Raw genomic sequence first — 27,582 nt, 5'->3', positions numbered from 1 at the left:
CGTTTATCACTGACGGTCAGGTTTTGAGATGGGCTGGATTGCCTTTCCTCACTGAATGCTACTCGTCAGCCTCCTGGGGATGAAGGCACGCTCGGTGACGGCTCCGCCTGTCCTGTAAGACCGCTAGAGCCCGCGGGGGCTGGACAGGACATGGGCAGAGCCGATGCCAGCGAGCGGGGACAGACACGTCCCGCTTTGCAAACGCGCCGTTTGTGGGAGCTGTCAAACTGCCCCGCCAGCAAACTTGGTGACATTTCTTAAACATCACGCTCGTGATCAAACAACGGCAGCAGGTGCCGAGTTGAGGAGAGCAGTTTTATAAAGGCTGTTGAAGTTCCTTGACACACCATGTAGGGGCAATGCTGCTTGCCACAGGTTTAGGGGAGAATTCAGCTCTTCTAATTATAACCACGCAACAGCTGGGCAGGTCGCCGGGCGCGGGGCTCTGGCAGCGCGGCGGGGCTGCACCTCTGCGCGGTGGCTCTCCCCGCCTGCTTCGGGCGCCTCGGTTGAGCGCCGCCCGGCAGCCACAGCCCCGGGTCCGGGCGGAGTGCTCGGGGTGATGCCCTCAGGAGTGCTCGGGGTGATGCCCTCAGGAGTGCCCGGGGTGATGCCCTCAGGGGCGCGGGCCCGCAGCCGCTCCCGGCCCGCCCGCAGCCCCGGGCCCGCGGCGGCGCCTGCGCGCTGCGGCCGCTCGGAGCCGGCCCCGCTGGCGCCGCCCGCAGCTCCCGCGGCTCCTCTGCCTATTTTAGTCACAGCCGCGGCTCCGTGCCCGCTGTGGGACCGCCAGCGGCGACGAGCGGCAGCCCCGGGCTGTTGCCGTCCTGTCCGGGCGGCCCGGCAACTTTCCCGGGACTCGGGGCAGGTGAGGGACTCTGCTCCCGTGCGCCGGCGGCACCGCGGGCGGGGGGCGGCGGCGGCGGGAGCCAGCGGGAGCCGGAATCGTCGGGTCCCGGGGCCGGGGGTGCCGCTCCACCGGCGGCGGCAGGAGGGGTGGGCGCCAGGCTCCGCTGTGCAGCCGCCCGGCCAGCGGGGAGAACAAGCGGTCCCGTCCCTGGTCCCTCGTTCCCTTCGGTGGCTGTCCGTGCTGGCTGCGGGCGCAGCCGGGAACGGGGTCCCCGCCTGTGTCCTGCCCGCGGGGAGGAGGGACGGGTTGCAGCTTTCTAAGTGGTCTTTCTGGGGGAAAAGGGAGCAGTTGCTCGATTCTTTTCGATTTTTAAAAATTACTTTATATGCTTGGTTTTGGGTTTGGCGTTGGCACGTCGTGCGCTAAAATGAAGGTGCGGGGCTGATGCGGGGCCGGCAGCTGCGGTCGCGCCCTGCGCTGGGGCGCTCGGCGCGTCTGTGAGCGCTGGAAGCGGAGGGGAGAGCGAGCCCGAAGGCACTCGGGGCCACTCCGCGTGGGGCTGCGGGCTGCGCCGCGCCGGGGAACGGTTTTCTCACTGTTGGATACTTTGTTGACTATGAAGAATGAACGTGTTGTTAAATTTTCTCTCGATTAAAGTGACTAAAGAGAGTAACAAATTTCTGTAGTTACTGACGCATTTAATTGAATGCGACTTGCTGCAAGGCTCACATTGTGCGTACTTTCTTATACCATTTTCCTATTCGTTCCTACTGCATTGTAAAAGAGGGAATTGGTAACTTAAACTATGATTAACTCAGCTATGCTGCCTCGAGTAGGTTGTCTTCACAGAAGAATTATTACCTAAAATCTCTAGGCAGCTTCTGTACTGTAAGTCCATAGAAAAGTAGCTTAAAGTTCTGCAGGTATAATTATTTTTTTTTAAATTGCATTGACTGTGAAATTATAGAAACATACTCAAATAAAGATTTAAGAAACTCATTTGAATAATGTTGAGCAGTAAAGCTCTGGGATATGAATAATCTTAATAAAGTGGGTAATGACATGAGTGGGACACTCAGCACTGTCCGGTATCAGCTTGGCTGACCAATTCTCATAGTAGAACCAAATGTTTTACAATTTTCTGCTGTGTCTGTCTTCTGTAAGTGTTGTTTAGGTATCCATAAAATTCACACTTTTTTCAAAGCCATTTTCGTGTCTGAACACTTGTAGACTATCTTTTTGATAGTCTACTTTGTAGACTATAATTTCCAAATCTTTTGGAAATGCCTTTCAGAAGTTTGGTCTCTTGTATAAAGCTGTTGTTGCATATGGCAAAATTCTAGATTAAGCTCACCTCAACCATAGTCTGAGAATTTGTATTTTCTGACCTAAGACCACCATCTATTACCTTAACTTTCTATGAGGTTCATGCAAAAAAAAAAAAAAAAATTAATAATTTTTTAAACTACACTAATTTCTGTTAGGCTCAATATTAAAGAATCTGTGAGTTTTCTCTTTTTTTTATACCTCTTTTTTCCCCTCCTGTTTGCACAACAAATCGACTTGAGTTCTCAATTATCTGAATTTTCAAATTCTTTGTTTGGTAAATCTAAATCCATATGATGAATATATACTGCATATTAAAAAATGTCTTTTAATTATTTGTCTTATGCCTCATAAAGCTTTCATTTCAGTGGATGCTATTTTACCCCAACTTCACAAAATTATTTTACTATATTAGTTGTTTTATTTAACTCCTGATATTAATATGTGTCTTTGCATTGAAGACTTAAGCATATGACTAAATAGTCTTGTGCTATATTAATCCTTAGTAGACATAATTAAAGTTTTAAAGGCCTGAATCTGTACTTCCAAATTAATTTTTGGCTGAGGTCACATAAAGTAAAAAATTATAATTGCTTGCTCTTTTGTGGATCTGCTGACTTTTCTCTCATTCTTCAATATTATTTAGCAATAGTAGCTGCTAGGACTAATGAATTGATCTAAAAATTAGTGATGTTGGTTTTTGACATTTTGGATATTTGTCTTTCTGGTGTTACCTGTAGACAAACACTTTAGGTCACAGCTTGTAGCTCTGCCTGTCTGCCTTTTCTCCTGATCCTCAAAGCAGTCTCCTTAGTTGAAATTCCAACCCCATGTCTAAGTCTGTCCTTTTGTAATTTTGCAGATAGCATCAATCTATTTCTGTCAGCCTTTTAATACCACCATGATGGAGAAGTTCTCATTTCTGCTATTTCCAGTATGTTAGGGGAGCTGTAATTGTTTGTGAGTAGTAAGTGAAGTTCAAAGGTATTCAAATAAAGACTTTGAGATAGTAAAGACAAAGCTTATAAATAACTGGAGGTGGGCAGATAGGTTCCTGGGTTCTAATTTAGGCAATCTAGTAGGTAAACCCGACCTTCAAAAGCGTTAAATGTCCTCTTAAAATTGTGGACTTTAAATTGCTTGATCAGCACTTGGAGAAACTCCTTCCCATTATTTCGGTTTATGGCTGGTGATTTGTGGCATCAGTATCTGTGAAGAGCAAGGGGAGCAGTGTTTTGGCTGGGCTGTGAGGAGAATTAGATTGCCAGGTGCTGTATATTTAGTTTAGGGGTTTCCAGTCTTCTAATGTGTGATGCTTTAGAGCTGAGCCGAAAGGGTGAGTTAGCCTCTATTCCCACAGTGGAGCAGTACAAAATTTTACTAATAAAAAATATCAAGCATCTGGAAGGCTGTTTTGATCTGTGATCAGATGTAGCTGAAACTATTTCTTGCAGCCTCTTTTGGTGTTGAGTTGAAGGACTTATGCCTGGTTCTGTATCCGTGTGTGAGTTTGGCTGTCTCTACTTGTTCTGTTGGCATTTTAAGTGGTGCCTTTACTGGCACATGATTGGGCAGTGAAAGGCTGAATATAGTAGAAACTCAGCTGATTTTTTTTTTTTTTTTTTTTTTAAGATCTAGAGATTCTGCTGTTCTCGTGTACGGAGTTTATGTTGTTTGGAAACAACAGGAGCACCAGATGAGCTGTGTGTAAGATGAGCACAGACATAGTTATCCAGTTAGCAATTCCCTCCTGTTTATGAGCCCGTTAAAATGCCAGTCCTGCAGCCTCACATGGGCTCAGGCTTTGGCTCACTGTGTGAGAGGCTTTGTCAGGACTGTTACACTGCTCTAATGACTCTCTTGATGAACTCATGTGAAAGAGCTGAAAGCAAGTAGGAGTGTATTTGGATAGACCTGATGTTTGCTAGCAGTTAAGTGTAGTGTTTATGACAACCCCCCACATTTTAATTAATCTTTGTGAATAACTAATATAGGAATGAAAAGAGGAAAGTGATATTTTAAGAAATAAGTGAATTGTGTATTTTGGATTATATGCTGAGGATGAGATAATTTTTTCCCTTGAAAATCACTTAAATCCAGATACAGATAGACTACATCTGTGCTAGTGATCCTGCAAGATGCCTCTGCACATTCTGTAGCATCCCTTAGCTGTGACAGGCTCTGGGCATAGCAGATGAACCATCATAAGAGAGGATTGAGTATTTCTTTCTTCCCACTGCTTTCAGAAGGGGTCTAAAACACTGATTAATTTTGAAAACTGTACAGCTTGCTTATGCCCTGTACACTGGTCAATCACAAGAAAATAATAAAAGGAAGGGATGAAGCAACTCAAATTTATTTCACAGGCCAAGAAACACTCTCAATTAACAGAGATGCTTCAGAATATATTCAAGTCTGTAGGAAAGAGTGTATTAACTGTGACCCAAATTATCTGCTGAGCAGATGAATTACATAGCAGTTAGTTTCCATTCAATTAAATTCTGTAGAGACAGGGCACACATTAGGGACGTGCCCTGTCTCTACAGAATTTAATTGAATGGAAATCCCTCTGCATTGTATGTTATGGAGCTTGTTGGCTCAGTGGTGAAGTGTATATAATTCATTAATGAGACTCAAGCCCACCTCTATATAATTTTTACTGCTGTGGCAGTGAGAGACCATACATTCCCTGCTGGAAGCAGGCTTCCCCTGTGTGTGACAGCAGACATGTCTAGGAGCAGTCGTGCTCCTACAGCTGAGACCTGTTCTGGATTGATGAGACCTTCTGTAGAGCTTGTAACACTGACTGCAGTTACTCAGAGAGACTAGCTTTTAATATGCTAAAGACAGTGTCTTGAAATCTTCCACTTTCTCCCTGTAGTTTGTTTTTAAGAGTATTTTTTGTTATGTATTGGGATTTGCTCACAGATATTTTTTCCATTTAACTGAGGCAAAAGGTATATGTGTTATATTTATTATTACAACAAAAAAAAAAATCCTATGTATATTTAGATTAGAAATAGTCTTTAGCTGTCTCAATTTCTCCAGTAGTTCCACACACAGATAAGAGTCTGTGCAGACTAAGACATTTCCCTAAAAGACTGGCAGCAGACTTAGCAGCCTCTCTGTTTTGGTAGCTCTGATTTAGGTGAAAGAGTTAGCAAAGCACTACTGAACTATAGACCTAGCTTACTGTTTTAAAACATTTTAAATTTTTTTTTCCATGAATGCTAATGAAATATATATATTGGGAAGGGAGAAAATAACCCTAAAATTCATATGAGTATCTACTATGTTTCAGTTTAATGCATAGTGAATTTTTTCCCTCTCTTTGCAGGAGTCTCCAAGATGAATACAACAGCAATGAGCCCACTTACTGTTACTCCGCTAGGTTTTGTTCCAGACTTAAAAAATTCCACCCTTGATCCTCTCAATGAGACTGCATGTGAAAACTGGAAAGAGATTCATCATCTTGTTTTCCACGTGGCAAACATTTGCTTTGCAGTTGGATTGGTTATTCCAACTACTTTGAATCTTCATATGATTCTTCTGCGAGGCCTGCTCACCATAGGTAGGAGAATTAATTCTGGAGACAGAAATGTGCCATAAATGGCTGGGTTTGACCATTATGGAGCTGGTCCCTGGAGCTTATGGCAAAATTACTGCCTCTATTAATGGCCATTGTGCTCTGATGAAGGTGGTTTTGGACTACGACTGGATCTGTTTTGACCTTGATGTACCTTTTCTAGAAAGATTATATAACCATTGGCTCTTAAAACTTCCTAGAACTGTAATTTGCAATTTCAAACCTATGAAGATGTCAGTTTGAAAACACATTGGCATCATTTACATCAGATGTAACTGGATGTTTAAAATCTACTTATTTCAAATCAGTTATGTCTGATCATTAAGACATTTATTTTAGACTTCCTTTTTATTTTGAGTAAGTACTGGGACTGTGTATTGGCAGGTGCACTGGCTTAATGTGTCTGAGGTAGGTGAACTTTTCCTTGAGAACCTTGCTGTAAGCCCAAGTGTTCTTTTAACATGGGTTCAAAGCTGTGGCACTTGTGGGTCACCAGCATTATTTTCGTTGCTGATTTAGAAGTGCAGCCTTTGAATGGGGAATGTATTCTGTGTTCTGATATCAGTCATGTTCCTTCTGCCACTGTAGGAATCTTGTGACACCAGACTCTGAATTGAGAAGAAAACCTAAATTTGGCATGCTTGAGACTGAACAAATGTGGTTTGATTTGTAACATTGCAGGCTCACAGCTATTCCAAAGCCTCTGTACCTTGTGTGGGACAATATCCTTGTGATCAAAGAAAGAATAGTGACTTATTGCAGTGTAAGAGGGACAAATCCAATCCAACAAGTGCATGCTCAAGTATTTTTAAGGGAGTGCTTATTGACATTACAGTGTGGGTCAGTTTTATGATAGAACTGTTTGAATTTACAATGCTCTTGCATTTTCTATTTTATAGTTACAATAACCACACTGCACTGGTGAAAATGGGTCTGAGCATTGCAAGACTTTTTAGATTGGCTTTAAAAGTAAAAGGAGCTCTGCAGTTGCTGAGCCTGCCATTTTGATCTGTAGGTCTTGTATGAGCAGACAGGGAATCAGAGCTTTGCAAGCTGGGGTGGCAGCAGGGGGCAGGCAGATTTACTCAGTTGGCAGAACAAGTAATGAGGCCTGATTCCTAGGGATCTGTTCCCTTTGCTTTGACCCTCTCCAACCTCTCTGCTGCTCTGCAATATTGCTGCTCTTCAATACATCCAGACCTCCCATTCCTTGTGGTCTAACTAATAAGCAGATCAAGAGTCACTATATTTTGATTTTTCTAATCCATGTGTAAGTGCTGCCTCATCAGTTAACAATCCATACAGACTAGAACGTACCGAGTTCATTAAGTCAGTGTCATCTTCAGGGGTAAGGGAGTAAGAACACTCATTTAGCACTGTCTCCTTTTTGCCTTTGCAGGAAGCTTAAGGGAAAATATATAACTGTGCCCTCTCCAGCCATCTCTGTTGGATGGTAGGTTGGATGGTAGGCTCACAGTTATCTGGGAGATGCTCAGTAATACATAATCCATAATTTGATAAATATTGTCTTTGTAGGCTGAAAATGGAATCCTATTCATACACAATGCCTTGTATTTTAAAGCAAGTGTCATTATTCAAAGTAAGGCAACTAAAAAAAGATTAAGCATTTGGAAATTTTGTCTTTCATGTTACAAGGAGAATTCAGGTTCCTGATGTGACCTTGTCACATCAGCAGTAATAATTTCTTTTAATTTTCAAAAATATCTGCATATGACTGTAGGAAGTTTTTATGCAACTCCTACAAATAATTCTTCCTTGCTAATTAAATGTGAATGTTAATTTCATGGCCTTTTTTTGTCTAATTAATACAATGCAAATTTTTGTGAGCTGCCTAAATTTTACCCATATCTTTTCTACTTCATTTCAGAAACAACTCATCATGGACTGCACCTTTCTGCTTGCCCCATCCTGATCTGAATTACTGTGATTTCAGTATTGCAGTCTGCAATCACACTAGCTATTTTTGCATACCTTCATCCAGAGAGCTTACCTGTATTAAAGTTTGTAGAATATATTGCTTTTCAGTGTAATTATACTCAGTGGACATATTCTTGATGTTTTTTTAGGAATGTTTATTATTCATTTGGTGAAATTTAACTTCCTCTCTTTTTTTTTTTTTTTTAATTTTACAGGATGTGCATTATTCATCATTTGGGCTACACTCTACCGTTGTGCCTTGGACATAATGATCTGGAATTCTGTGTTTTTGGTTGTCAACCTTTTGCATTTCATATACCTGGTGTATAAAAGAAGACCGGTATGTATAACAGCTAAGTTTCCCTAGTAAGATGCAAGAAAAGGAAGTTTTGTCCATGTTTGCTGGGCAAACCAATGGATTAGCACACATTTTCACTAGAATACTTTTGTGTTTGACCCAAAATCACACTCTGGAAGTGTGCAACAACTTGTACCAAAAAAAAAAAAAAAAAGAAAACCTAACTGGAAATAAGCTCTTCACCCATTCAACACTGCCTGTGCAAGAAAGCAGCTAAGAAATTAGCTGGCAAGGCAGCATGAAGCTGACTTCTGTCTTGCCTAGGAAGTAGCTTAAAACTAACTAGACTGTGTCTAGACAATTGTAGATGTGTAGTAAATATTTCTAGTTCAAATTGCTCTTGAAGGGTCATCTTACTACTTAAAGGGTAACTTCCTCTTTAGTTACTAAATTTAATTACTAATGCTATTTTTTTCAGCCTATTCAATTGATTTATGTCACCACTGAGATGCAGCACATGATGAAGCTGCATTGTGTTTCTGCTAGGCAGCCATGGCCATGCTGTCCAGCACACACACAGAATAGCACTCACGATCAGGGAGAGCCAGCAAGGCCAGACTCTGCCTACTCTGTAGGTGTCCACACTTAAATATCCCATGCAGGTGCTCTGGTTTCTGCTATGAGGTGAACTCGTTTGTAGTTTTTTCCTTCAACCAAATTAACATGTTCTTCCCTTCAACCCCACCCCCCACCAATTAAGCCTTTTTAATCTTGAGGCTTGAAATCTGTCAGATGGGACAGGAAATGGCCACAAAAGTCAAAAATTATTGCAAAAGGCAGGAGTGCTCAGCTGATAGAAACCCATTTCCCTGGGAAACCAAGCCTTTAATCTTACCTGTATTTTAAAAGTGAATTGTAGCATCCTTAAAAATAGGTAATGGTCCTTGAGTTTAGAAAGGGTTGGACAGGTACAAAAATCTAAATAAAAGGTTATTGGTGAGTGAAAAAGCATCTTGGGAAGATGATGTGCTGGTTTGAGCTTGAGTAAAAAGAAACCAAACAAAAAAATCACTTGTAATGTGTAAATCAATACTGAATGAAGAAGGAAATACACTCTTATAATTACAGTTGTCTACTAAAAGCTATGTTGGCATAGATTAGGGTGCTTTGTGCATTATTGTATAGATTTCATCCTATTGAAGAGGCAGCTATTTTCACTAAGTCCTCTAGTAAATTTGTTAGCAGAATTATTTGTAGGAGTTAGGTTAAGTGGTAGAAGTGATTGAAGTACTCTGTGGGTGGATACAAAAAGGAGTTTTGTGAGAATATGAAACTCGACTGATAAACTCAGTCACCAAAGTTGGTAAAAAATTGCATCTAAGAGGGGCAGGCTTGAAGCACCTGCCTTTAACTTTGCTTTCTCTTTCTGTGAGCCCTTGCCCAGTGTCAGAGTAACCACAGCAGGACCAAGATGCTTGGCATTCCCATAAACTCTGCACTGCTCACACTCTGGCAGGCAACCACAGCATATAAAAGGAGGCTAAAGGTTAAATTGCATCTGTCTACAATAAGTTGATAAATTGAATACATGTGTTAAAAAAGGAAGAGGCTCTACCTACAGCAGTGTTCCTCCAATATGGAACACAGATTCACCCAAAGATTACCATCAGCTGTGCTGTGTGACCTGAGCAACTTAAAAGCTTAGCCAAAAATTAGATCTGATAGACTAGCCAGGTAGTGCTGTTTCTTTGCATATTACGGCTTAATTTCAATAGTCTTCTTTCCATTGAGAGATTACAGCATTTCTGAACATTGCATGGAAACGATTGTTATTTTAATTGCTGTAATACATAATATTTTGAGTAATTATTAAAAATATATATCAATCTTTGCTGCAAACGATGATCAACAAGCATACTTGAAGTGATACCTGATAGTCGTGCATGTCTTTTTAGCTGTGTAACATGTTTATTGGGAACTCCAAGGCTATTTTAAGTGTTTTTCCTACAGGAGGACAAAGAATAGTGGAAAAAAATTAAAACTCTTAACTTTTGAATGAGATTTTCTCTCTGCAGCTATGAGCTGTATTGCTCATCTCGATCAGTTTTGGTAATTCTCACAAAAGATCTTTCCAAGGAAAGAAAGGAATGGCAGAATAATTACAAGTTAGTCATATTACAAAATGAATAATTTATATGTTCAGTTGTTAAATATTTATTTTATTAAATGGAGTATGCAAAATCACAGTGAGTTTCTTTTCTGGCCAGAAGATTATTTCAGTGGTTTTGATTCCTTGGAGCTTTACAAATTTGGCTTTTTCAGTTGGAGTGGAAGCTGAGTCTAATCATTCTGACTCGGAGTTCTGGCAGCATCCCAGAACATTTCAACCCCTGCTGAAGAAAACATTACACCTACCCATATGGCTTGTTTAGAATATGACCCACAAGCATGACTGGAGGAGCAGTCAGCTGTGCTTGGGAAAGGGGAATGGTCTGTTATAAGGGAGCCCATCTAAAGCACAGCTACAGCCTGCAATCTGATCCGTCTTTAAGAAAGTGGCTACACCTGCTTTCCCCTCAAAATATTACTCACTAGAGGAAGATGATGAAACATGAACCATGTGCCAGTGAAGGGACTGGATTAACACTCCAGGGCCAAAATTTGCCCTCATGTCTATTTGCCTGGTTTTGGATTCAGGAGGCTTCGGTGCTACGTAAATTCTTTTTCCAGATGGAAGTGTATTTCTTTAAGTTGCAGTGGTCATGTATAGAAAGAGGTGCAAATTAAATTGGTACAGCTGTTAAAAATGGAAGTTCCTGGAGAACATGATGGTAAAAGAGTCATCTAGCTTTGTGGGTATATGGAACATATTTTGAAATCAAACAGCTCAGGACAACCTTAACATAATACAAACCCTCTTGTGTATTTGTTTTTAATCCTTGTTTTGTCTATGTAGATGTCCTGTAAGGGATTAAGGATTGCAGCATAAGGAACATACAGGAAATTCAAAACCTGGATTTCATACGAGTGTAGTTGCTTGTGGAATATTTAACTAGTAATTGATTCAGTGTGAAACCAGTATAACTTTAGGTCAGGTGATGCACTGGACATAATAAGTCCACAAGCCCTGATGTCACTCAGCCACAAGAGCTGATGTCACTGCAGGGCCATTCCTGATAGTCTTGGAATAATGGTGGTGACTGAGAAAAGTGAGTGAGGAACAGAGGAAGCAAATGTCACTCCTTTCCTCAAAAAGGACAAGAGACCTGCAGCCTGGTCAGCCTCAATTTGATCTCTGAAAAGAAGGAATAGGTAGTCCTGGAAAACATTTTTATGCACGGGAAGCACAAGAATGTAATCACGAGTGGTCAGCAAGGATTTACCAAGGGGAAATCCTGCTTAACCAGTCCAGTAGTAGATGGAAAAGAAACTGATTGAATAATCACCTCCAGAGGGTAATGGTCAAAGGTTCAGAGTCCAGATGGACATCAGTGACAAGTGATGTCCTGTTTGGGTCTGTATTGGGACCAGTGCTATTTACTGTCTTCATTAATGATATAGACAAAGGGACTGAGTGCTCCCTCAACAAGTTTACAGATGGCACCAAGTGGAGTTGTTTGACACACCTGAAGGACGAGATACCATCCAGAGGGACTTGGACAAGCTTGAGAAGTGGGCCAATCTTCCCAAGTGGGAAATCTCATGAAATATAACATGACCAAGTGCAAGGTGCTGCACCTGCTTGGGGCTTCCCCCAGTAACAACACAGGCTGAGGGATGGACAGATTGAGAGCAGCCCAACAGAGAAGGGCTTCAGTGTGGATGAGAGGCTGGACTTGACCTGGCAATATACACTCACAGCCACAGAAACCAAATTGTATCCTGAGCTGCATCAAAAGCAGTGTGGCTAGCAGGGTAAGGGAAGTGACTGCTCTCATGAGATCCCACCTGGAGTGCTCTGAGGTCCTGATCACAGAGATAGAAGAAGTGTTCTATGAGGAAAGGCTGGGAGCATTGGGGTTTTTTAGCTTGGAAAAGAAAAGGCTTTGAGGTGGCCAGATTGTGGCCTTCCAGTACTGGAAGGGAAATTACAGGAAGGATGGAGAGGGACATTTTGCAAGGGCATGTAGTAATAGGATAACAAGGAATGGTTTCAAACTGAGAGTAGATTTAGATTAGATATTAGGAAGGAATTCTTTACTGTGAGGGGGGTGAGGCACTGGAACAGATTGCCCAGAGAAGCTGTATATGTGCAATCCCTAGAAGTGTTCAAGGTCAAGCTGAAAATCTGATGCTACCTGGTCTTGTGGAAAGTGTCCCTGTCCATGGCAGAGGGGTTTTGGCTGGGTGATCTTTAAGGTCCCTTCCAACCCAAGCCGTTCTATGATAAACTTCCACGATGAAATGACTGGCCAGATAGCTGAGAGTGCTGAATATCCTCAATGTTAAATTCGGTAGGGTTTTCAACACTGTCTTGTATAAAATCCTGATAGAGAATCTGTTGAAGTGTGGCCTGGATGAGGACACAGTGAGATGGATTGAAATCTGGCTGAATGGCAGGGCCGAGTGTGGTAATCAGAGGTAAGAAGTCCAGTTGGAGCTGTGTACTACCCATATGTCAGTGTGTGGTGTGTAACCCTGGGGCCAGTGCTAGTCCCAGTGCTGTTTGACATCTTCATTCATGGTCTGGGTGGTGGGGCATATGTGGACCCTGATGACACAAAACTGTGAGGAGTGGCTGATAGGCCAGAAGGTTGGGAAACCTTCTTGAGGGTTCTCAGCAGGCTGGAGAAATGGACCAACAGGAACCCCGTGGAGTTCAGCAGAAAGTGTGGAGTACTGCACCAGGGAGGAATAACCATGCATCAGTACATACCATGGACTGACCAGCTGGAAAGCAGCTTTGTAGAAAAGGACCTGCACATCCAGGGGGAAAAGCTGAGCATGAGTCAGAAACTTGCCTTTTCTTTTCTGCCATTCCTTCTTGGTTGTTTTTCTTTATTCTCTCTTCTATGTATTTTTTTTTTTCATTATCTGATGCTTACTGTTCTAATTTATCTTCCTCATGGCAAATATGCAGGCTTTATTCAGGCTGCCTCTGCTTTCAGGAAGGCTGTAATATTGTCTCATCCCCTGCTTCCTTCATTCAGGGAAGACTTCCAGGCTTAGGATTTCAGCCAACATCCTTTCCCTCATTGCTGCGGCCTGAGTTTGGGTGGGCTCTTAGATGTGGGATGTTCAGCTGGCAATGTTTTGGGGTTTTTTTTTCCCCTCCCTCATCACATGTGGTTTCAATATAATTGGTTTGTTTTTCAGGACTTGCTTTTCTACTGCAAGTAAGCTAAGAAACTCAGGGATGAGAGGGGCTCCCAGGAGAGCCTGAGGGATAGCCACAGTGATGCGTGCATGCAGTGTGAAAGACAACCTCATTTTTTTTTTCTCTGCATAATTCTTGCCCAAGTCCTTCCTATTCACTATTGCATCAACAGACATCTCAGAAGGCTCCTTGTATGTGATTTAATGTGCCACTTGGATGGAACCACATTCTAAAACACCAGTGTGCCATCCTGGCTAATTTTAGATAAGGTTTTGGTCACCCTATCATAGGCAGTGTTTGTGGATAGACATCACCCATTTACCACTTCTTTCCTTGCTTAAGCATAATGAAGCCAAAGATGTCCCTCAAGCTAAAGCACGTGTGCAGTCTTACCTGTTTTTAACTAATGCCTCTGTGTTTATTGATGTCTCTTGTTTTTCCAATCTAGATCAAGATAGAGAAGGAGCTTAGCAGCCTCTACAAGAGAATGTTTGAACCCCTCCATGTGCCTCCAGAGCTCTTCCAAAGACTAACTGGACAATTCTGCAACATTCAGACTTTGAAGACAGGTCAAGCCTATGCAGCAGAAGATAAAACATCAGTGGATGATAGGCTAAGCATCCTGCTGAAGGGGAAGTAGGTTCTATAAAAGCTTGGGGACAGTCATATGCTTTGTGTCATGGCTGAATAAATTAGAAAATTGAGGTTGCAATTGTTTGTAGGATGTTATGGTCTATAGTCAAATAGCCTATACTTATAGCCTATTTTGTGACACCATTTTCAGGTGACAGTGATATCTCTTACTGGGAGCATATTGTGTATCTACTTACATGTGCAGCTGCATGGATTTTAGTGGGAATAATATTTGTGTAATTCCAAAGGCAGTGTCTTGCAAAATAAGCAAGAGATTGGAGTCTTAGATATCCTAGTTGTCGCCTCCGTCCATTCTCAGGTTTTAACGTTAAAAAACATCGTACATAAGGGAGAAGTATCTCTCCAGTAGGCTTTAAAACAGCAGGCCTTTGGAATTGATTCATTGCACTTGAATGTGCAAGTGGAGAGGGGCAGGTGCACTGCCCAGAGGCAGACAGAATCCAGGTGAGAAAGGGTAAAATATATGCCCGTGGCCAGGCTGTAATCTTGAAACTCATGCTAAATTCTGGCCAATATTTTAACCAGTTTCTGTTGACAGAACAGCAATGTCAGGCTTCATTGCTTTTCTTACTCATTGCGACAAAACTACTTAGCTAAGGGAAGCCTGATTCTGGTCTGGCTGTGTAACATGACCTTTCTCATATTGAATAACAATGTTTGGTGGATACATGCCATGTTCATCAATTCTCTATTTGTCTGGCAGCCTGTTCTGCTTGGAATCAGTTAGGCAGAAAACAGGGTAGCTCTGGGAGTGACGTTCCAGAAGACTAATGTATTTATTCCTGTTACCTACTGCTTTACAATAGTCAGGAGTCCTACCCAATTTTTTATTAAATTAATCAGCCTCCATGATTTTAAAATATTGATTCATACATTTTTATTTCCAGAATGAAGGTGTCTTATCGAGGACATTTTCTGCATAATATTTACCCCTGTGCCTTTATAGATTCTCCTGAATTTCGATCAACACAGATGAACCGGGGTGAGAAATTCCAGGTACATTTTGTTTTAAATGTCACTGAATATGAGCTGGTAAGACCATTAAAAAGATAGAGTATAAATTTGATCAATAGTGAACTGTTTGATTTGCATAATTTTGCTATCCTTCTAGTGTTTGAAGATGGACTATATCAAGAATAACTTATAAATGCTGCAAAACAGTATTATAATGGTGTGTATTGAGCAGTCTGGCTTTTGCTATGTTGTACTGTTTCCAAGTTTAGTTTTTGTTAAGAGATTGTTCAGGACAAAGATGGAAAAAGATTATATGAACAGGTCTCATGACTGGTTCAAAAAAAAGAAAAGGGAAAAACAGCTACTGTAATAATAAAAGTATAGAAATTCTGGCAGTAGTAATAAGAAGTTGGTATTTTTAAAAGGGTATTAATACTTCTTTCATTTTGCAATTTGTTAAAGAAACATAAGCTGAAAATTATCTCAGTATTTTGAGTAAAATATTCATATGGGGAACAATAAGGGTATATTTCTCTAGCAGTGTAATTATACTGGTATATTAAATATATTTTATTGTAGTTTGGGGAGGTGGAATAATTTTAGACAAGGGTGCTTTTTTTCCCATAGAAATGGCTATTTTGCTACCTCTTGCTTGATGTTTCATTAGCTAGGTGTGTGTAACAATGACCAGACTGTGACTGACTGATAAATCCACGCTGACACCGTGGCAGAAGGGGAGGGAGGCAGAGCAGTCCAGACTCTAAAATCGGTGATTGATGTCATATGTTCCAGTCAAACACGGGGCTTAGTGCCAGGGGGAGAGACTTGTCCAGATGCACACACCTCACAGCCTGGCTGCCCTCTTGGCACAGCCCCTTTCTCTCGGAAGCAGCTGGATAGGAATCCCTAGGTCCCTCCCAAGGGAAAAGGCTCATGCCTCAGCTTCTGCCTGCCTTGGAAGTTATTGTAATCTGGAGCAGTGTACATCCTTTGTTCCTGGGTTCTTCTTGTTACTGCCTTGTGATTTGCAAGAGCACACGGATTCAGTCTTAAGGACCCCATCTGCTGGCAATGCTGGAGAATTCTTCCTCAGCCTGTGGGCTGATATTAAAGTCCGCGGAGTTAAAAATCCATGGATATATGACAGTATCTCATTGCTTCTAGGACTTCGTGGATTTTTAAGTTTGTTTTTTGTTTTTTTTTTCAGGATGTAATGTTATCTTGTAAAGGCAGAGAGCGCCTGATTTTTATTTATTCATAGATGCCTGACTCCCCCTTGCAAAGCCGGCCCCTGGGTATGGCCAGTGTGGGTTTTGGTGTGGCATTGCCCTCTGCTGGCACAGGGGGATGAACCTGGCAAGTCCGTCCCCCCGTGAGAGGGGGCAAGATCCCCTGTAACCACCCATAACTGTATTATCAATAACTGAGCAATCAGAGCCTTGGCTCAACTGCTACAAGGCTGTACTTGTGGGATCAGCAGGGTTGCAGTTATGAGAGGAAGATGGATTTTTTTTTTTTTAATCACTAAAAACTCTTTGATGGAGACCTTTAGGTGATACCAGTTGCTCCTGTTTGGTGACAGTGATGTAAAATAAAACCAAGCTACATATAGGCCTACTGCAAATACTTGTCATCACTATAGGACTGACTTAATATATGAATTTCCTCTTACATAGAAGCTTTTACAGTTTGGGAACTCATGAGATATATGAGTAAAGCAAACTGGCTACACATATCAGTTAAAAATATAATGATAATAAATTGCTGAGAATTCTTACATTTGTAAATATCACATTCATAACAAAGGGATACCAAAAAGCTTTATGGCTTTAAGAGTTACTTTAATTGGAGTTACAAATAAAATGGTATATCTTCTTTTAAAGCATGTTTAAGTGTGCTCATCTTAAAACATTTTTAAATGTACTTATTCTGAGCTTTTTTTTTTTTTTTTTCTTTCAGGTCACCATTATTGCAGATGATAACTGTAAGTTCCTGTGCTGGTCCAGGGAAAGGCTGACTTACTTTCTGGAGTCTGAGCCATTTCTTTATGAGATCTTTAAGTACCTTATTGGCAAAGATATTACGAATAAACTTTATTCATTGAATGACCCAACCTTAAATGACAAGGTAGGAAACTTCAAGTTTTGTTTGGGAATTTTCCTCCCACATACAACTGTGTTTTTACTTTAACTTTGAATGCTCTTAAAGCACCTTATGCCATCACCTACTGAATGGCGTTTTAGTGCCAAGGTGTGAGTCAGTGCAACATTCTGTCAGAAGCAACATTTGTTGAAGGTAGTACAGTAATGTACAAGAAAGATGAGTAACTCAGATTCAGAACTGATCAGCTTATGGAAATATTTCTGCCTAACTATTAGACATGATGACCAGTAGCTAAAAAGGTGCTTCTCCCTGGATATCCTTTCTCACTAACAAATAAGTGCTTTGGTAAAAAGAAGCTTTAGAGGTTTTTTTCTTAAAAAAAATTCTTACTGAAGGCAAACAATTATGTAACACTGATTGCTAGGAAGAATAATTTCAACGTGTCTTTGAGGGTTGCAAGTGCAAAAAAAAAAAGGCAAACATTATGTTGATATGATGCAGTTAGTGGCAGGAATAATTAAAAATAAATACATATAACATATAAATATAATTAAAATATAATTAATATTTTTATAAATATATAAAGCACTAAGTGGCCTGTATGTACTCATGGATATATGAACTATCTTGTTTTAGTTTAATTTTGTCTCCTTACTTATTCTTTATCAAAATTTTTAAGAATTAAAAAATTCAACAAATTTTGCCTCTTTTGACTTAACATCTGCACACTTTAACTTCAGTTTGTACTGAGTCCTTGTTTTTTGTTGCAATAATCACATAAATTTAAGATTATAGTAGCTGGTTTATTATGTAGCTGGTAAGTTTTGAAAATGTATGTTTTAAAAATTGAGTGCGCATTTGGGAAATTTGTAGTATCTTTTTATTCTGCCTAAAATAAAAATCCTGTTGCATCAGCTCTTCCTACATAACTTGGCATGAGAACTGTTAAATAAATTCTTAATTTTCCCATTCCCATTGCTCTATGTACATATTACCTCTTACAAGCTTCACTTTCAAATACAAACATTATTGGTGTCTTTGATGTCTTTAAACTAATGTCAATCTCATCAGAAAATGTTGGGGTTGACTTCTGTACATAGGGGACTACAAAAATAAATTGAGTATTGATTATTCATATTCAATATGGTAATAAGAAGGTAAAACTATCAAATAATTTTTTGTTGGAAAACAGAAAAGTATATTTATTTTTTGAAGTATATTTATTTTAAAAGTATTTTATATATTATTAAAGTATAATTTATTTTGTAAGGAAACGTGATTTTCTCCTACCTAAGGAAACTTTCACTAGTATTGGGGAAAAAATCATTCCTTTCTGCATGAAATAGGATACTAGTTCCTGACTTGTAAAATTCAGTGGAGTTATCAATTATAGTCTAGTCATTGATTGCTACCTTTCACATACACCTAAAATAGCATTCTGACTTGCAGTAATACCTTACAAGGTACAATGTATGGCTTTATATAAATATTATAGTATAAAGGCTTCTCAGGAAGGCTACTCAAAGCAAAATGGAAGCTTCTCAGACCATTTGACAGGGAGGGAATTATGTTCACCTGATGCACTTAGTCTGCAGTAGAATCAAGAGACAAATGGTCATCTACTGGGAAGGAATGGCATTCACCACTTTTCTAACATGATGGAATGAAAAGCCAGGAAAATGAACTTGCTTCTGTTAAGGTATAAATTGCTTCTATATATAGCATGCTGTTTTGTTTAGCAAGGAGGACCAGCCTCATCATAAAGACTACATTTAATTGCAGAGCATCATATTTAAATAATGAAATACTGATAATAAGTCCCAAGCTTCTGCAAGAAAATACATGGAAATTTCAGTACAAAAGCAATTAGAGATTGAATAATTAATGTGCAGTTTCATACTTGTCAATGTTCCAATTCCAGTATATTACTGGCATTTTCTATTATCATTTAAATTGATTTACACTGCATAGAATCTTCTCCTATAACAATTTTCTTGTATAATCATGGCTGAGACCAGAGCATCTATTACAAGGGAAGTAGTAATTTTCCATTTTTATTTTAATTTGCTTGATATCTTTTCTTAATAATTTTTTTATATTTTAGGCTTCAAAGAAGATTGACCGGCAGTCCAGCCTTTGCTCTCAGCTGTCCGTGATGCAGATGAGGAACAGCATGGCCAGCACCAGTGACAGTGAGGATGGCTTGCAGATGTTTCTTCGTGGGACTTCCTCTGCATCCTCTCTTCGTGAGTGCTCAGAATAGTTTGTGCCAGTTTTGAACATGGCTCAGGTTGTCCATTAGAGACCACTGCAGAGCTGCTGTTGCCCTCTGTGGGAGCAGACTGTAGCTTTTTGGGTGCTGCTGTATTAGCTAAATGAAGGGACTTAACTACAGGGTAGTCATTAGATGCATGAGGGTTTGTGTTTAAAATGCAGATACCTCATGTAGATACTGGAAAAAGACCCAAACATGTGTAGTAATAATCTTTGGCATAATGTTTATGTTTAGGCATAAAATGGAATGTTTATAGCAATGGGGCAAAACTGAAGGTACAGTGCTGGTCACAGTAGTTTGTCCTTTGGTCTGTCACTGGTGTTTGTAGAAATTAAAAACCCAAACAAAACATTTTCCCTCAGCAACTTGGTGTCCTACTTTTACTCCTGAGATAGTTTATATTGGCAGGGTCTGGAGGAGTGTGGTATACAACCAATATTTTGATGTCACCTGGAAAATCTCCAATATCCTGTCAAGTTGTCCTCTGCTGTGCTTTGTATGACAGGAGTAGTAGAGAACAGATAAAGTGAGAGAATAAACCATGTCTGACCTTTTTACTTCTATTCTTTTAATTTATTCCTTCATGAAAACATTCTAAATTATTCTTTCTAGGCTTTTGCTGTCATTTGTTTTTAGATCATCTGAATCTAAATGTCAACATTAGCCTGAATTCTGAAAGCAGTGTTTCAATAAAAAAGCCCCAGAGGATGCTCAATTTTTGCATTTGGCATAAGCTATTAGTTTACCAGCATTTAAAAGGATCATATAGGATTATTTCTTTTGATTTTGGAAATATTATTTTGTAGTGATTAGAATTCAAATATATGAGAAAAAAACCCACTGTTGTTGTTATGTTTAAAGTCTCTAGTAAGAAGAGGAAATATTTTCAAATATTTGCATCTTTCTGTGTAATTATCTGTTTTCCATTGTGTTCCTCACAATTCTCATCCAGTAACACTTTCAGACCTGGAGGGCCTATCTGGTTTAATTCCTTAACATTGGTGTAGTCTGCATGCCCAGATAGATGGAAGGAAAAGCCCTACTAGTGCTTCACCCTACTAGAGGATCAAGGGTGACATCTGGGATATAGTTTCATGGAAATTCCAGCATTGTTTTTTTTTTTCTCCTCCACTTCTTGCAAGGACATTCTGAGGTAGTTGAAGTAGTAAGAGACCTCTGTACATTTTCAGGTCCAGCTTCATGTCCAAAACAAGATCAGCTAGAGCAGGGCCATGTCCAGTCAAGCTTTGAATATTTCCAAGCTGGAAGATTTTCCAGCCTCCCTGGGCAACCTGCTCCAGGGACTTAAAACCATCATGATGAAAATATTTCCCCTATTGCAACTCCTGCTTGTTTTCCTTCTTTCTTTAGTGCATGCCTCTGAGAAGAATCTGGCTCTCTCTTGTATGTTGCCTTCCATTAGGTAGCCAAAGACAAGAGTCAGAAACCTGGGAGTCTGCTGTTCCTAAGGCTGAATACAGCCAGCTCCCACAGCCTCTCCATCACTGCTCCAGCCTCTGGCCATCTGGATTGCACTCCGCTGCTCTTTGCTCCAGTATGTCCATGTCTTTCTTGTACAGGGAGGCACAAAACTGATGCAGCACTCCAGATCCTGTCTCACAATTGCCAGGGGATTAATCTCTTTCAGTGACCTGCTGGCTATGCTCTTGCTTATGTGGCTCAATATATGCTGCTAATGTGGCTCAATATATGGATGGCACACTTCACTGCAGGGGCGCTCTGCTGACTCATGTTCTATTTTGTGTCCACCAGGATGCCCAGGATTGTTTCTGCAAAGCTGCTTTCCAACCTGCTGGGGCCTAGGCTGTAATGCTGTGTAGGTGTGCCATGTCCCGTGTTCAAGGATTTGCCTTTCATGAACTTGTAGTTTTTGTCAGTTCTTTTCTCTTTTTCCAATGGCCTGTCCAGACTCACTGCCCTACCCTCTGGCCTGTCAGCAGTTTCCCTCATTACCTGGCTCTTCTCCATGAATTTGGCAGGAGTGCATCCCAACCCATCAACCGGGTCATTCATATCTTGAATATTATAGGCCTTGGCTTTGGCCTTTAAGAAAACTGCTGGTAACTAACCACCTGACAGGTGGATTTTGCGCTGCTGTTCACCACCCTGTGAACTTGGCAGTACAGCAGATTTTCCACTGAAGCTGTAGTCCATCTATCCAGTCTGATTCCCATTTGTCTGCAAGGACCCAATGGCTGACTGTGGAGGGCTGTGCTACCATTCATGTAAACAACATCCACTGTACTCCATTCATACACAGAGGCTGTCATCTCACCACCAAAGGTGGAAGATGGTCAGAGTGGTCAGATGCAATCAGCATCCATGATGGCTTTCGCTGTCACCTTCCCACCCCTTGTGTGCTTGTACATGACTTCCAGCAAGACAAGCTCCATAATCTTCCTGGGAAATGAATTTAGACTACTAGGCCTGGGTGTTCCATCTTCCCGTTCATTAAAATGGCTGTGATGTTGGCATTTCCATTTGTGTCCCCTGACTGCAATCACCTTTCCAAGATGACAGAGGGGACCTTGCAATTGTATCAGCCAATGCTTGGCACCCTTGGATGCAGCCCATGTTGTTCCACAATGTTGTGTTCACCCTGTGGACTTGAGGTGTTCCTAACTCAGTCCGGGTTTCCCATCAGTCAAGCATCACTCTCTGTCTCTACCACTGGCTGCAGAGCCCTAGTAGGCCTCAGGACAAACCTCTAAAGAAAAAACTCATAACAAAAAAGTTCTTGAATATCTCATACTTTTTCATGTTCCTGTGTCCTGTGCATCACTGAACTCTCGCCTCACGGTTACCCTGCTCTTTCTTTTGTTGCTGATTTATTTGCAGATGCCTTTCTTGTTGCCCTTCACTAGATCCAGGTCTAGATGAGGTTTGGCTTCCCTCATTTCATCACCGCATGCTTGGGCCACGGTTCTGTGCTCCCTCCAAGGAGCTCATCCCCACTTACACTTTGTTTTGAGATCTGTCAGAACTTTCCTGTTCATCTATGCCAGCCTTCTACCATACTTGCTCAGCTTTTTCTGCACTGGAATGGACTGTCCCTGTGTTTTGAGGAAGGTGTCCTCAAAGATCTGTCCTTAGGTCCTTTTGCAGGCCTTGTCCCATGAGTTCCTGCCAGGTAAAACCCTGAGCAAGCCACAGCCCCCTGTCCTGTAAGGTTGTAATTCTCCTGTTTGTCTTGCACACTGCTCAGTATCTTAAACTCCACCAGCTCCTGGACCAGCAGCCTTCGTTCCCTGATGAGCTCTTCCTTGTTCATCAGTGACAGATCCAGCAGAGCGCCTTCCCTAGTTGACTCATCGATCACTGGCGCGAAGGAATTGTCGGCTGCGTTCCAGAGATCTCCTGGACTGCCTGCTCCCAGCACTGTTGCCTTTCCACCAGATGCCAGAGTGGTTAAAGTGCCCCACGAGCACCAAGGCCTGTGATCCAGCTGTTGAAAGAAGGCTCCCTTCTACTTGCTCTTCTTGGTCAGGCAGCCTGTAGAGATTCCTGCCATGAAGTCTCCTGTGTTGGTCTGTTCTCTGATCTTTAAACCCTCAAGTGGCTTTTCACCTGTTCCACACAGCAAAGTTCCATGAAATTGAAGCCACTCCTTTGCATAAAGAGCCTTTGGGTGAATTTGCACACTCAGAAATTGTTAAACTGTGTTTGTGCGATTAGGTAGAGTTAAAATGTCTCTTTCAGGCTTAACAGCAAAAGTCTTACACCAGTATTTCAGCTTTGGGAGAAAGTACTTGAAATGCATGACAAGTTCAGCTGTAATTATGTAAATATACAAGATGCACTTGTGCTTAGCAGATATTTGATAAATACACTTTCCTCTGTTGTACTTTTCCTTTGTGTACCCTTTTTTTTTTTTTTTTTTTTGGTATACAGGGTGTGCTTTTCCCAAGAGAGAGGGGTTTGTGTCTTTTATTTTCTGAAACTCCTCTGCCTAGCTGAGGCAGCAGCCTCCCAAATCCAGTGCTTTCCCTTACTTTTGGGGAGGCAGAGGGATTGCTCCTATACCAGTGCAACACACACCTCAGGAAGTATTGTTATTTATTTCTTCTTTGTATTTTGATTGTGAAATTTCTGATTTCAGTAGAAGGTTTGTTCATCTCCTTGAACTGTAATGCTTCAATCTTTGTTTTTGCCAAGATAGCTTGTTAGTTATTCCTGGGTACTGTCATTGCCAATGATGGGGTTGCAACCAAGGTGAGCTCTGCTTAAAGATTTATATTCAGTGTGGATTGTGGCCATGTGTGCACTTTTTTTCAGATCACAGGAAAAACTGAAAAAAAAAAAAAAAACCAAAAAAACTTCTATTTACTTTGCCACTGCTATGTTTTAAAAAATCTTCTGCTGGGTCCTCTCAGTGCAACAGCTGGGGTATTTTTTGCCTGTTTTTTTAAGATTTCATATAAGGCATATGCTGAAGCTTACAGTTCCAGTGCTGTTCCTTGAATCCTCTTTCTACAGGCATACATTTGTTTCTTTAGAACAAACAAACACAATCCAAAATCCTCAAAAGATTTTGTAAGAAACATATGGAAATGTCAAACTTTTTTTTTTTCCATTAGAATAAAAATACTGTTTTGTCATTGCTAGGTGATGTGTGGCCAAAAGCCTCCCACTACAGATATAATTTTTGACTACTATAATGCAAATAAGTTTTCTTCTCCTAATTGCTATATTCTTGAAAAAAATAGCATTTATATTTTTGTATAATCCCATCTTTTAAAATTATGCTTTTATCAGTGCTATAAATGATAAGCTTTGACTCATTTTCTCAAGAAATTAATATTAATCCTTTTTTCCTTTTAAAATATTTAGTAATAAAATGGTTAAAATTACTAATTAGTAGATCCCAAACTACAATTACTAACAAAAGTATGTTTTTAATTTAATTAAGCAACCAAACTAACTGTTTGCTTTTATATTAAGGAAATAACCAACAAGAGTTCTATAATGCTTACGGAGTGAGTCGTTTGCAGCATGATGTTTTCTGTTGATAACATCACATTAACTCAGCAGGCATCCTCAAAAAGGTATTAAAGTGGGGTTTATCATGTGACACTTGTGCTTGACATCCGTGGTCCATCTGTGTGCAATTCATTAGTAAGTGAAATAGAGGTATCTCTTTTTCCAAAATTTGAATTAAGCAAAAATAGTTCAACCTGATCACAAGCCTAGTTTCACCTGAATTTCAGTCCTTTAAATAATATTTTGGTATTAGTTTCTATTCTGTAATTCTAAAACTTGACAGATATTCACGTATTTATTAGAGATACAGTCTCTTTTTCTGTGGTACTTGTTTTAGATATCTCAGATTTGCTGGTCTGTGCACCTGTGTTTGTTAACTTCTAAACTGAGCAGGAATGTAAAAAGGTTTTGGTTTGTTAATGCTTTTAGTGGTATTATCAAATTATATGGTCTGAATTTCACAGGAATTTTAATACGTACTTTGGTTTAGGCCCTCAAGAAAGGGCAAAAAAATGTAGTGAAAGGAAGGTCTGATTCAGTTACTTGAACATCTGTCCAACACTCGATAATGGCATCAGTAGACAAAATTTTGTGTTTGGAGAAAATAAGAGCATATCTTTGAAACAAACAGGCTGAGTGAATTAGACTTTATATTGGATCCTGTTGTATAAACTTATGACTGCTTACTTCTGTTTTCTGGAGAGAATTAAATGGTTTTAAACAGAAGAAAACCATTTTAAAAATAACAATAAACTACACTGAAACAAAGATCTAAAAAAGAAGCTGGAATTGTAACTCAGCATTTTTAGGTGCCCTTTTTGACCTTTGGGTATTTCACAGAAAAGCCACTTATATCCAAATGTACCCACAGAATTTGGGTGGGGCACATTAGCCAATTAATTGATCTAGTTATCATTTCCTTAGGCCACAAAACACATCTGTGTGGAGAGAAATGTTTAATAATTTCAGTATCTAAAAACGTGCTTGAGTAACCCTGTATTGTGGCAGTTTAAGTAGTTTCTGAATCTCAAAAGAAAATACTAATACATTTTTAACATGAAAAGTTCTGAAATGCCAATTCCAAACAGTGTCTTTGTGAATGTGACTTTAAAATGCATTCCTATTGTAACTTGCTGCTGTTGCCTGTGGCTGTGTATTGTTCTCTGTGTGTAACACATACAGTGTAAATGAGTCTTTCCTTGTAAGTGGACTTCCCTAACACAGCACTTTATATCTTATAAACCTTTTTCAAAAATAAGAGTGTGTCACAGCTATCGGTATTTTTTTCGAGAATATTTAAATTTTTAGCTTGTATACAAACAGTCTGTTAACATGGCATTTATCTTTTATTGTTTTCTTCTCAAATGGGATTTCAGAGATTTCCATAATCTTTTTGGTCATCATATACTAGCTGTCTGCAACCTCATACTGTTGGCAGTGGTCTAAGTCTACTAGAGGGTACTGAGAAAAATACATGTCCATGTTTAGATTCAATTTCAGAATAAACAATGGAAAACAGAATGGTTCAGCTTATGTCAAAGGAGTTCTCTGGTTTGACCCTCATACTGAAAATTTGACTGCAACAGAGGTAGTTTGCAGTGGTAACTTGCACAAAAACTCCATTTAATGTCTTGACAGTGATAGCTGTGGTGTGAGCTCTGCTCTGGCAGACAAGTTGCTGCCTTTCTAAAAGGTAGTTCTGTGGCAGTGAAATCATTGTCAGTTGAAAGTTATGTGGCCTTTGCCTATAATCTTGTTTTCTCTGTGGTTGTTTATGGGGATATAAATCTTGTATAAGTTTTACATTACCATGCTGCATAAAACTTATGAAGATGTGTCAGAGGAGATTTAGGTCAGTTTTTAGGATAACGCTCTTCAGCCAGGGCATGGTTGGGTAGGCTCCCCAGGGAAGTGGTCACAGCAGCACGTTTAGCAGAGTTAAATAGTGCTGTGTCTAAGTATATGGACAATGCTCTCAGGCACATGGTGTGACTCTTGGGGTGTCCTGTGCAGGGCCAGAAGCTGGATTTGATCCTGATGAGTTCCTTCTAACTCAGCATGTTCTATGAGTTTATGCTTTAAAGTTGTGGCTTTTATGATATGCCCATCCAAGGTTTGCCCAGTGCACTGAGGAACCTTCCCTGCAGCCAGGCCAGTGTGCAGATGTACACACCCTTTGTACTTGGGGCAGCAACTCATGCTGCTGTAGTTGAATGGAGATGAGTCAGTGGGTGAGTGTAATGGTGAGAAAATGATCTCTGAGGAACAAGTTGGCACCCCGTGCAGTCAGGATTTGCACTGAACTTGGGGAGAATGCTCTGTCTGTGGTTAGCAGCAGACATTGCTGGCTCTTAGCAGTGTGGCTGTTCCATGTCTAGAATTTCCTGGTGCCTCTGGCCAGATAACAAAGAAACCCTCACTTACGAAGCAACTAGGGCAGGATCATCAGATTGTGTCCACTTTGTCACAAATAGATCTGTGTAGCAGGTGTATGTTGTTAAATTAACTGGTAATTTCTTTGTACCTGCGACAGGCCCAGGCCGCACATCTCCTTACCTGAGAACTTCAGCAAAGATGAAGCCCATAGAAGAAAGTGTTGAGGATGATGTCTTTGAAGCACCGTCTGCTGATAAGCTGGAACTCCAGCGGCTGCCTTAAACAGTTGTGTCCTCAGGTGTATCAGAGCTTGCACAAAGCTCCAGTGCAACAGGAAGGAGCTGAATTTGGGAGGAATCTGAAAGCAAAGCCCACCTCTCCATGTTTGAGTTTACTGCAGCATATGCTAGTTGTTTCTAGATGGAAATATCATGTTTTATTTTACTTCTAAATAAAAGAAATAAAAACTTGTGTGAGTTTTTTGTTGCTTCTTTTTGATTGCTTTATTTCTACTTTGACTTTTGCCATTATAAATTTAGTATTGTGTTGCTGACTAGCTGGAAATTTCTAGACTTACTTTGTGGAGACTATCCCCAGTTTCATTTACCGATGTTCCTTTAAAGCCTGTATCTTAGTGTTTTCAGTGGGAGATATTGAAAGTGTTTCCAAAGCCATGTCGCTGTTATCAACAACCATTGTTGTGTCAGTCTTATGTGAAAAGTATACTCAGTCTTCTGCCTCAATTTTTTTTTTTGAGGTATTTGCCTTTAGTGCTTCCCAGTCTCACTCTTGACTCCACAATTATAATAATGACTTCAATTTTAGTTTTTCTTGACCAAAGATTTAAACTTAATGCTGCCTTTTCAACCTTTACTTTTTCTTCTTTAGGCAACTGTATTATATTAGG

The 27,582-nt window shown here is 40.4% G+C and overlaps 1 protein-coding gene across 5 annotated transcripts; it reads left to right on the top strand.

Moving 5' to 3' along the window:
* The first annotated feature begins 690 nt into the window (after positions 1–690).
* POPDC1 (popeye domain cAMP effector 1) lies at positions 691–27,146 on the top strand. 5 transcript variants are annotated; one of them, XM_072926736.1, is made up of 9 exons: positions 691–865; positions 5,511–5,744; positions 7,913–8,037; positions 13,761–13,948; positions 14,854–14,962; positions 16,880–17,047; positions 19,128–19,269; positions 21,072–21,135; positions 22,594–23,163. In XM_072926736.1, exons 2-9 carry the CDS (start codon positions 5,522–5,524, stop codon positions 22,757–22,759), a joined length of 1,185 nt encoding a protein of 394 aa, XP_072782837.1. In that variant the 5' UTR covers positions 691–865; positions 5,511–5,521; the 3' UTR covers positions 22,760–23,163. The 5 variants fall into 5 exon arrangements, with proteins under 5 accessions (XP_072782837.1, XP_030123520.1, XP_072782838.1 ...); XM_030267660.4 differs by lacking the exons at positions 21,072–21,135; positions 22,594–23,163 and adding exons at positions 24,261–24,364; positions 26,833–27,146 and having other exon boundaries at positions 695–865; XM_072926737.1 differs by lacking the exons at positions 21,072–21,135; positions 22,594–23,163 and adding an exon at positions 23,211–24,254 and having other exon boundaries at positions 695–865.
* The last annotated feature ends 436 nt before the right edge of the window (positions 27,147–27,582 follow it).

The sequence above is a fragment of the Taeniopygia guttata genome, chromosome 3 (genome assembly GCF_048771995.1).
Source record: "Taeniopygia guttata chromosome 3, bTaeGut7.mat, whole genome shotgun sequence".
NCBI classification, from domain to species: Eukaryota; Metazoa; Chordata; class Aves; order Passeriformes; family Estrildidae; genus Taeniopygia; species Taeniopygia guttata.
The sequence above is the reverse complement of the archived record's forward strand: the minus strand, read 5'-3'. Positions and strand labels throughout refer to the sequence as shown.

What these genes read in the sequence shown, in the direction of transcription:
- POPDC1 (XM_072926736.1), top strand. Translation starts at nt 5,522, where the DNA reads ATGAATACAACAGCAATGAGCCCACTTACTGTTACTCCGCTAGGTTTT. An exon ending in TGGTGTATAAAAGAAGACCG is followed by an intron (nt 8,038 to 13,760) that starts GTATGTATAACA and finishes TTTCCAATCTAG; the next exon opens with ATCAAGATAGAGAAGGAGCT. An exon ending in ACCCAACCTTAAATGACAAG is followed by an intron (nt 17,048 to 19,127) that starts GTAGGAAACTTC and finishes TTTATATTTTAG; the next exon opens with GCTTCAAAGAAGATTGACCG.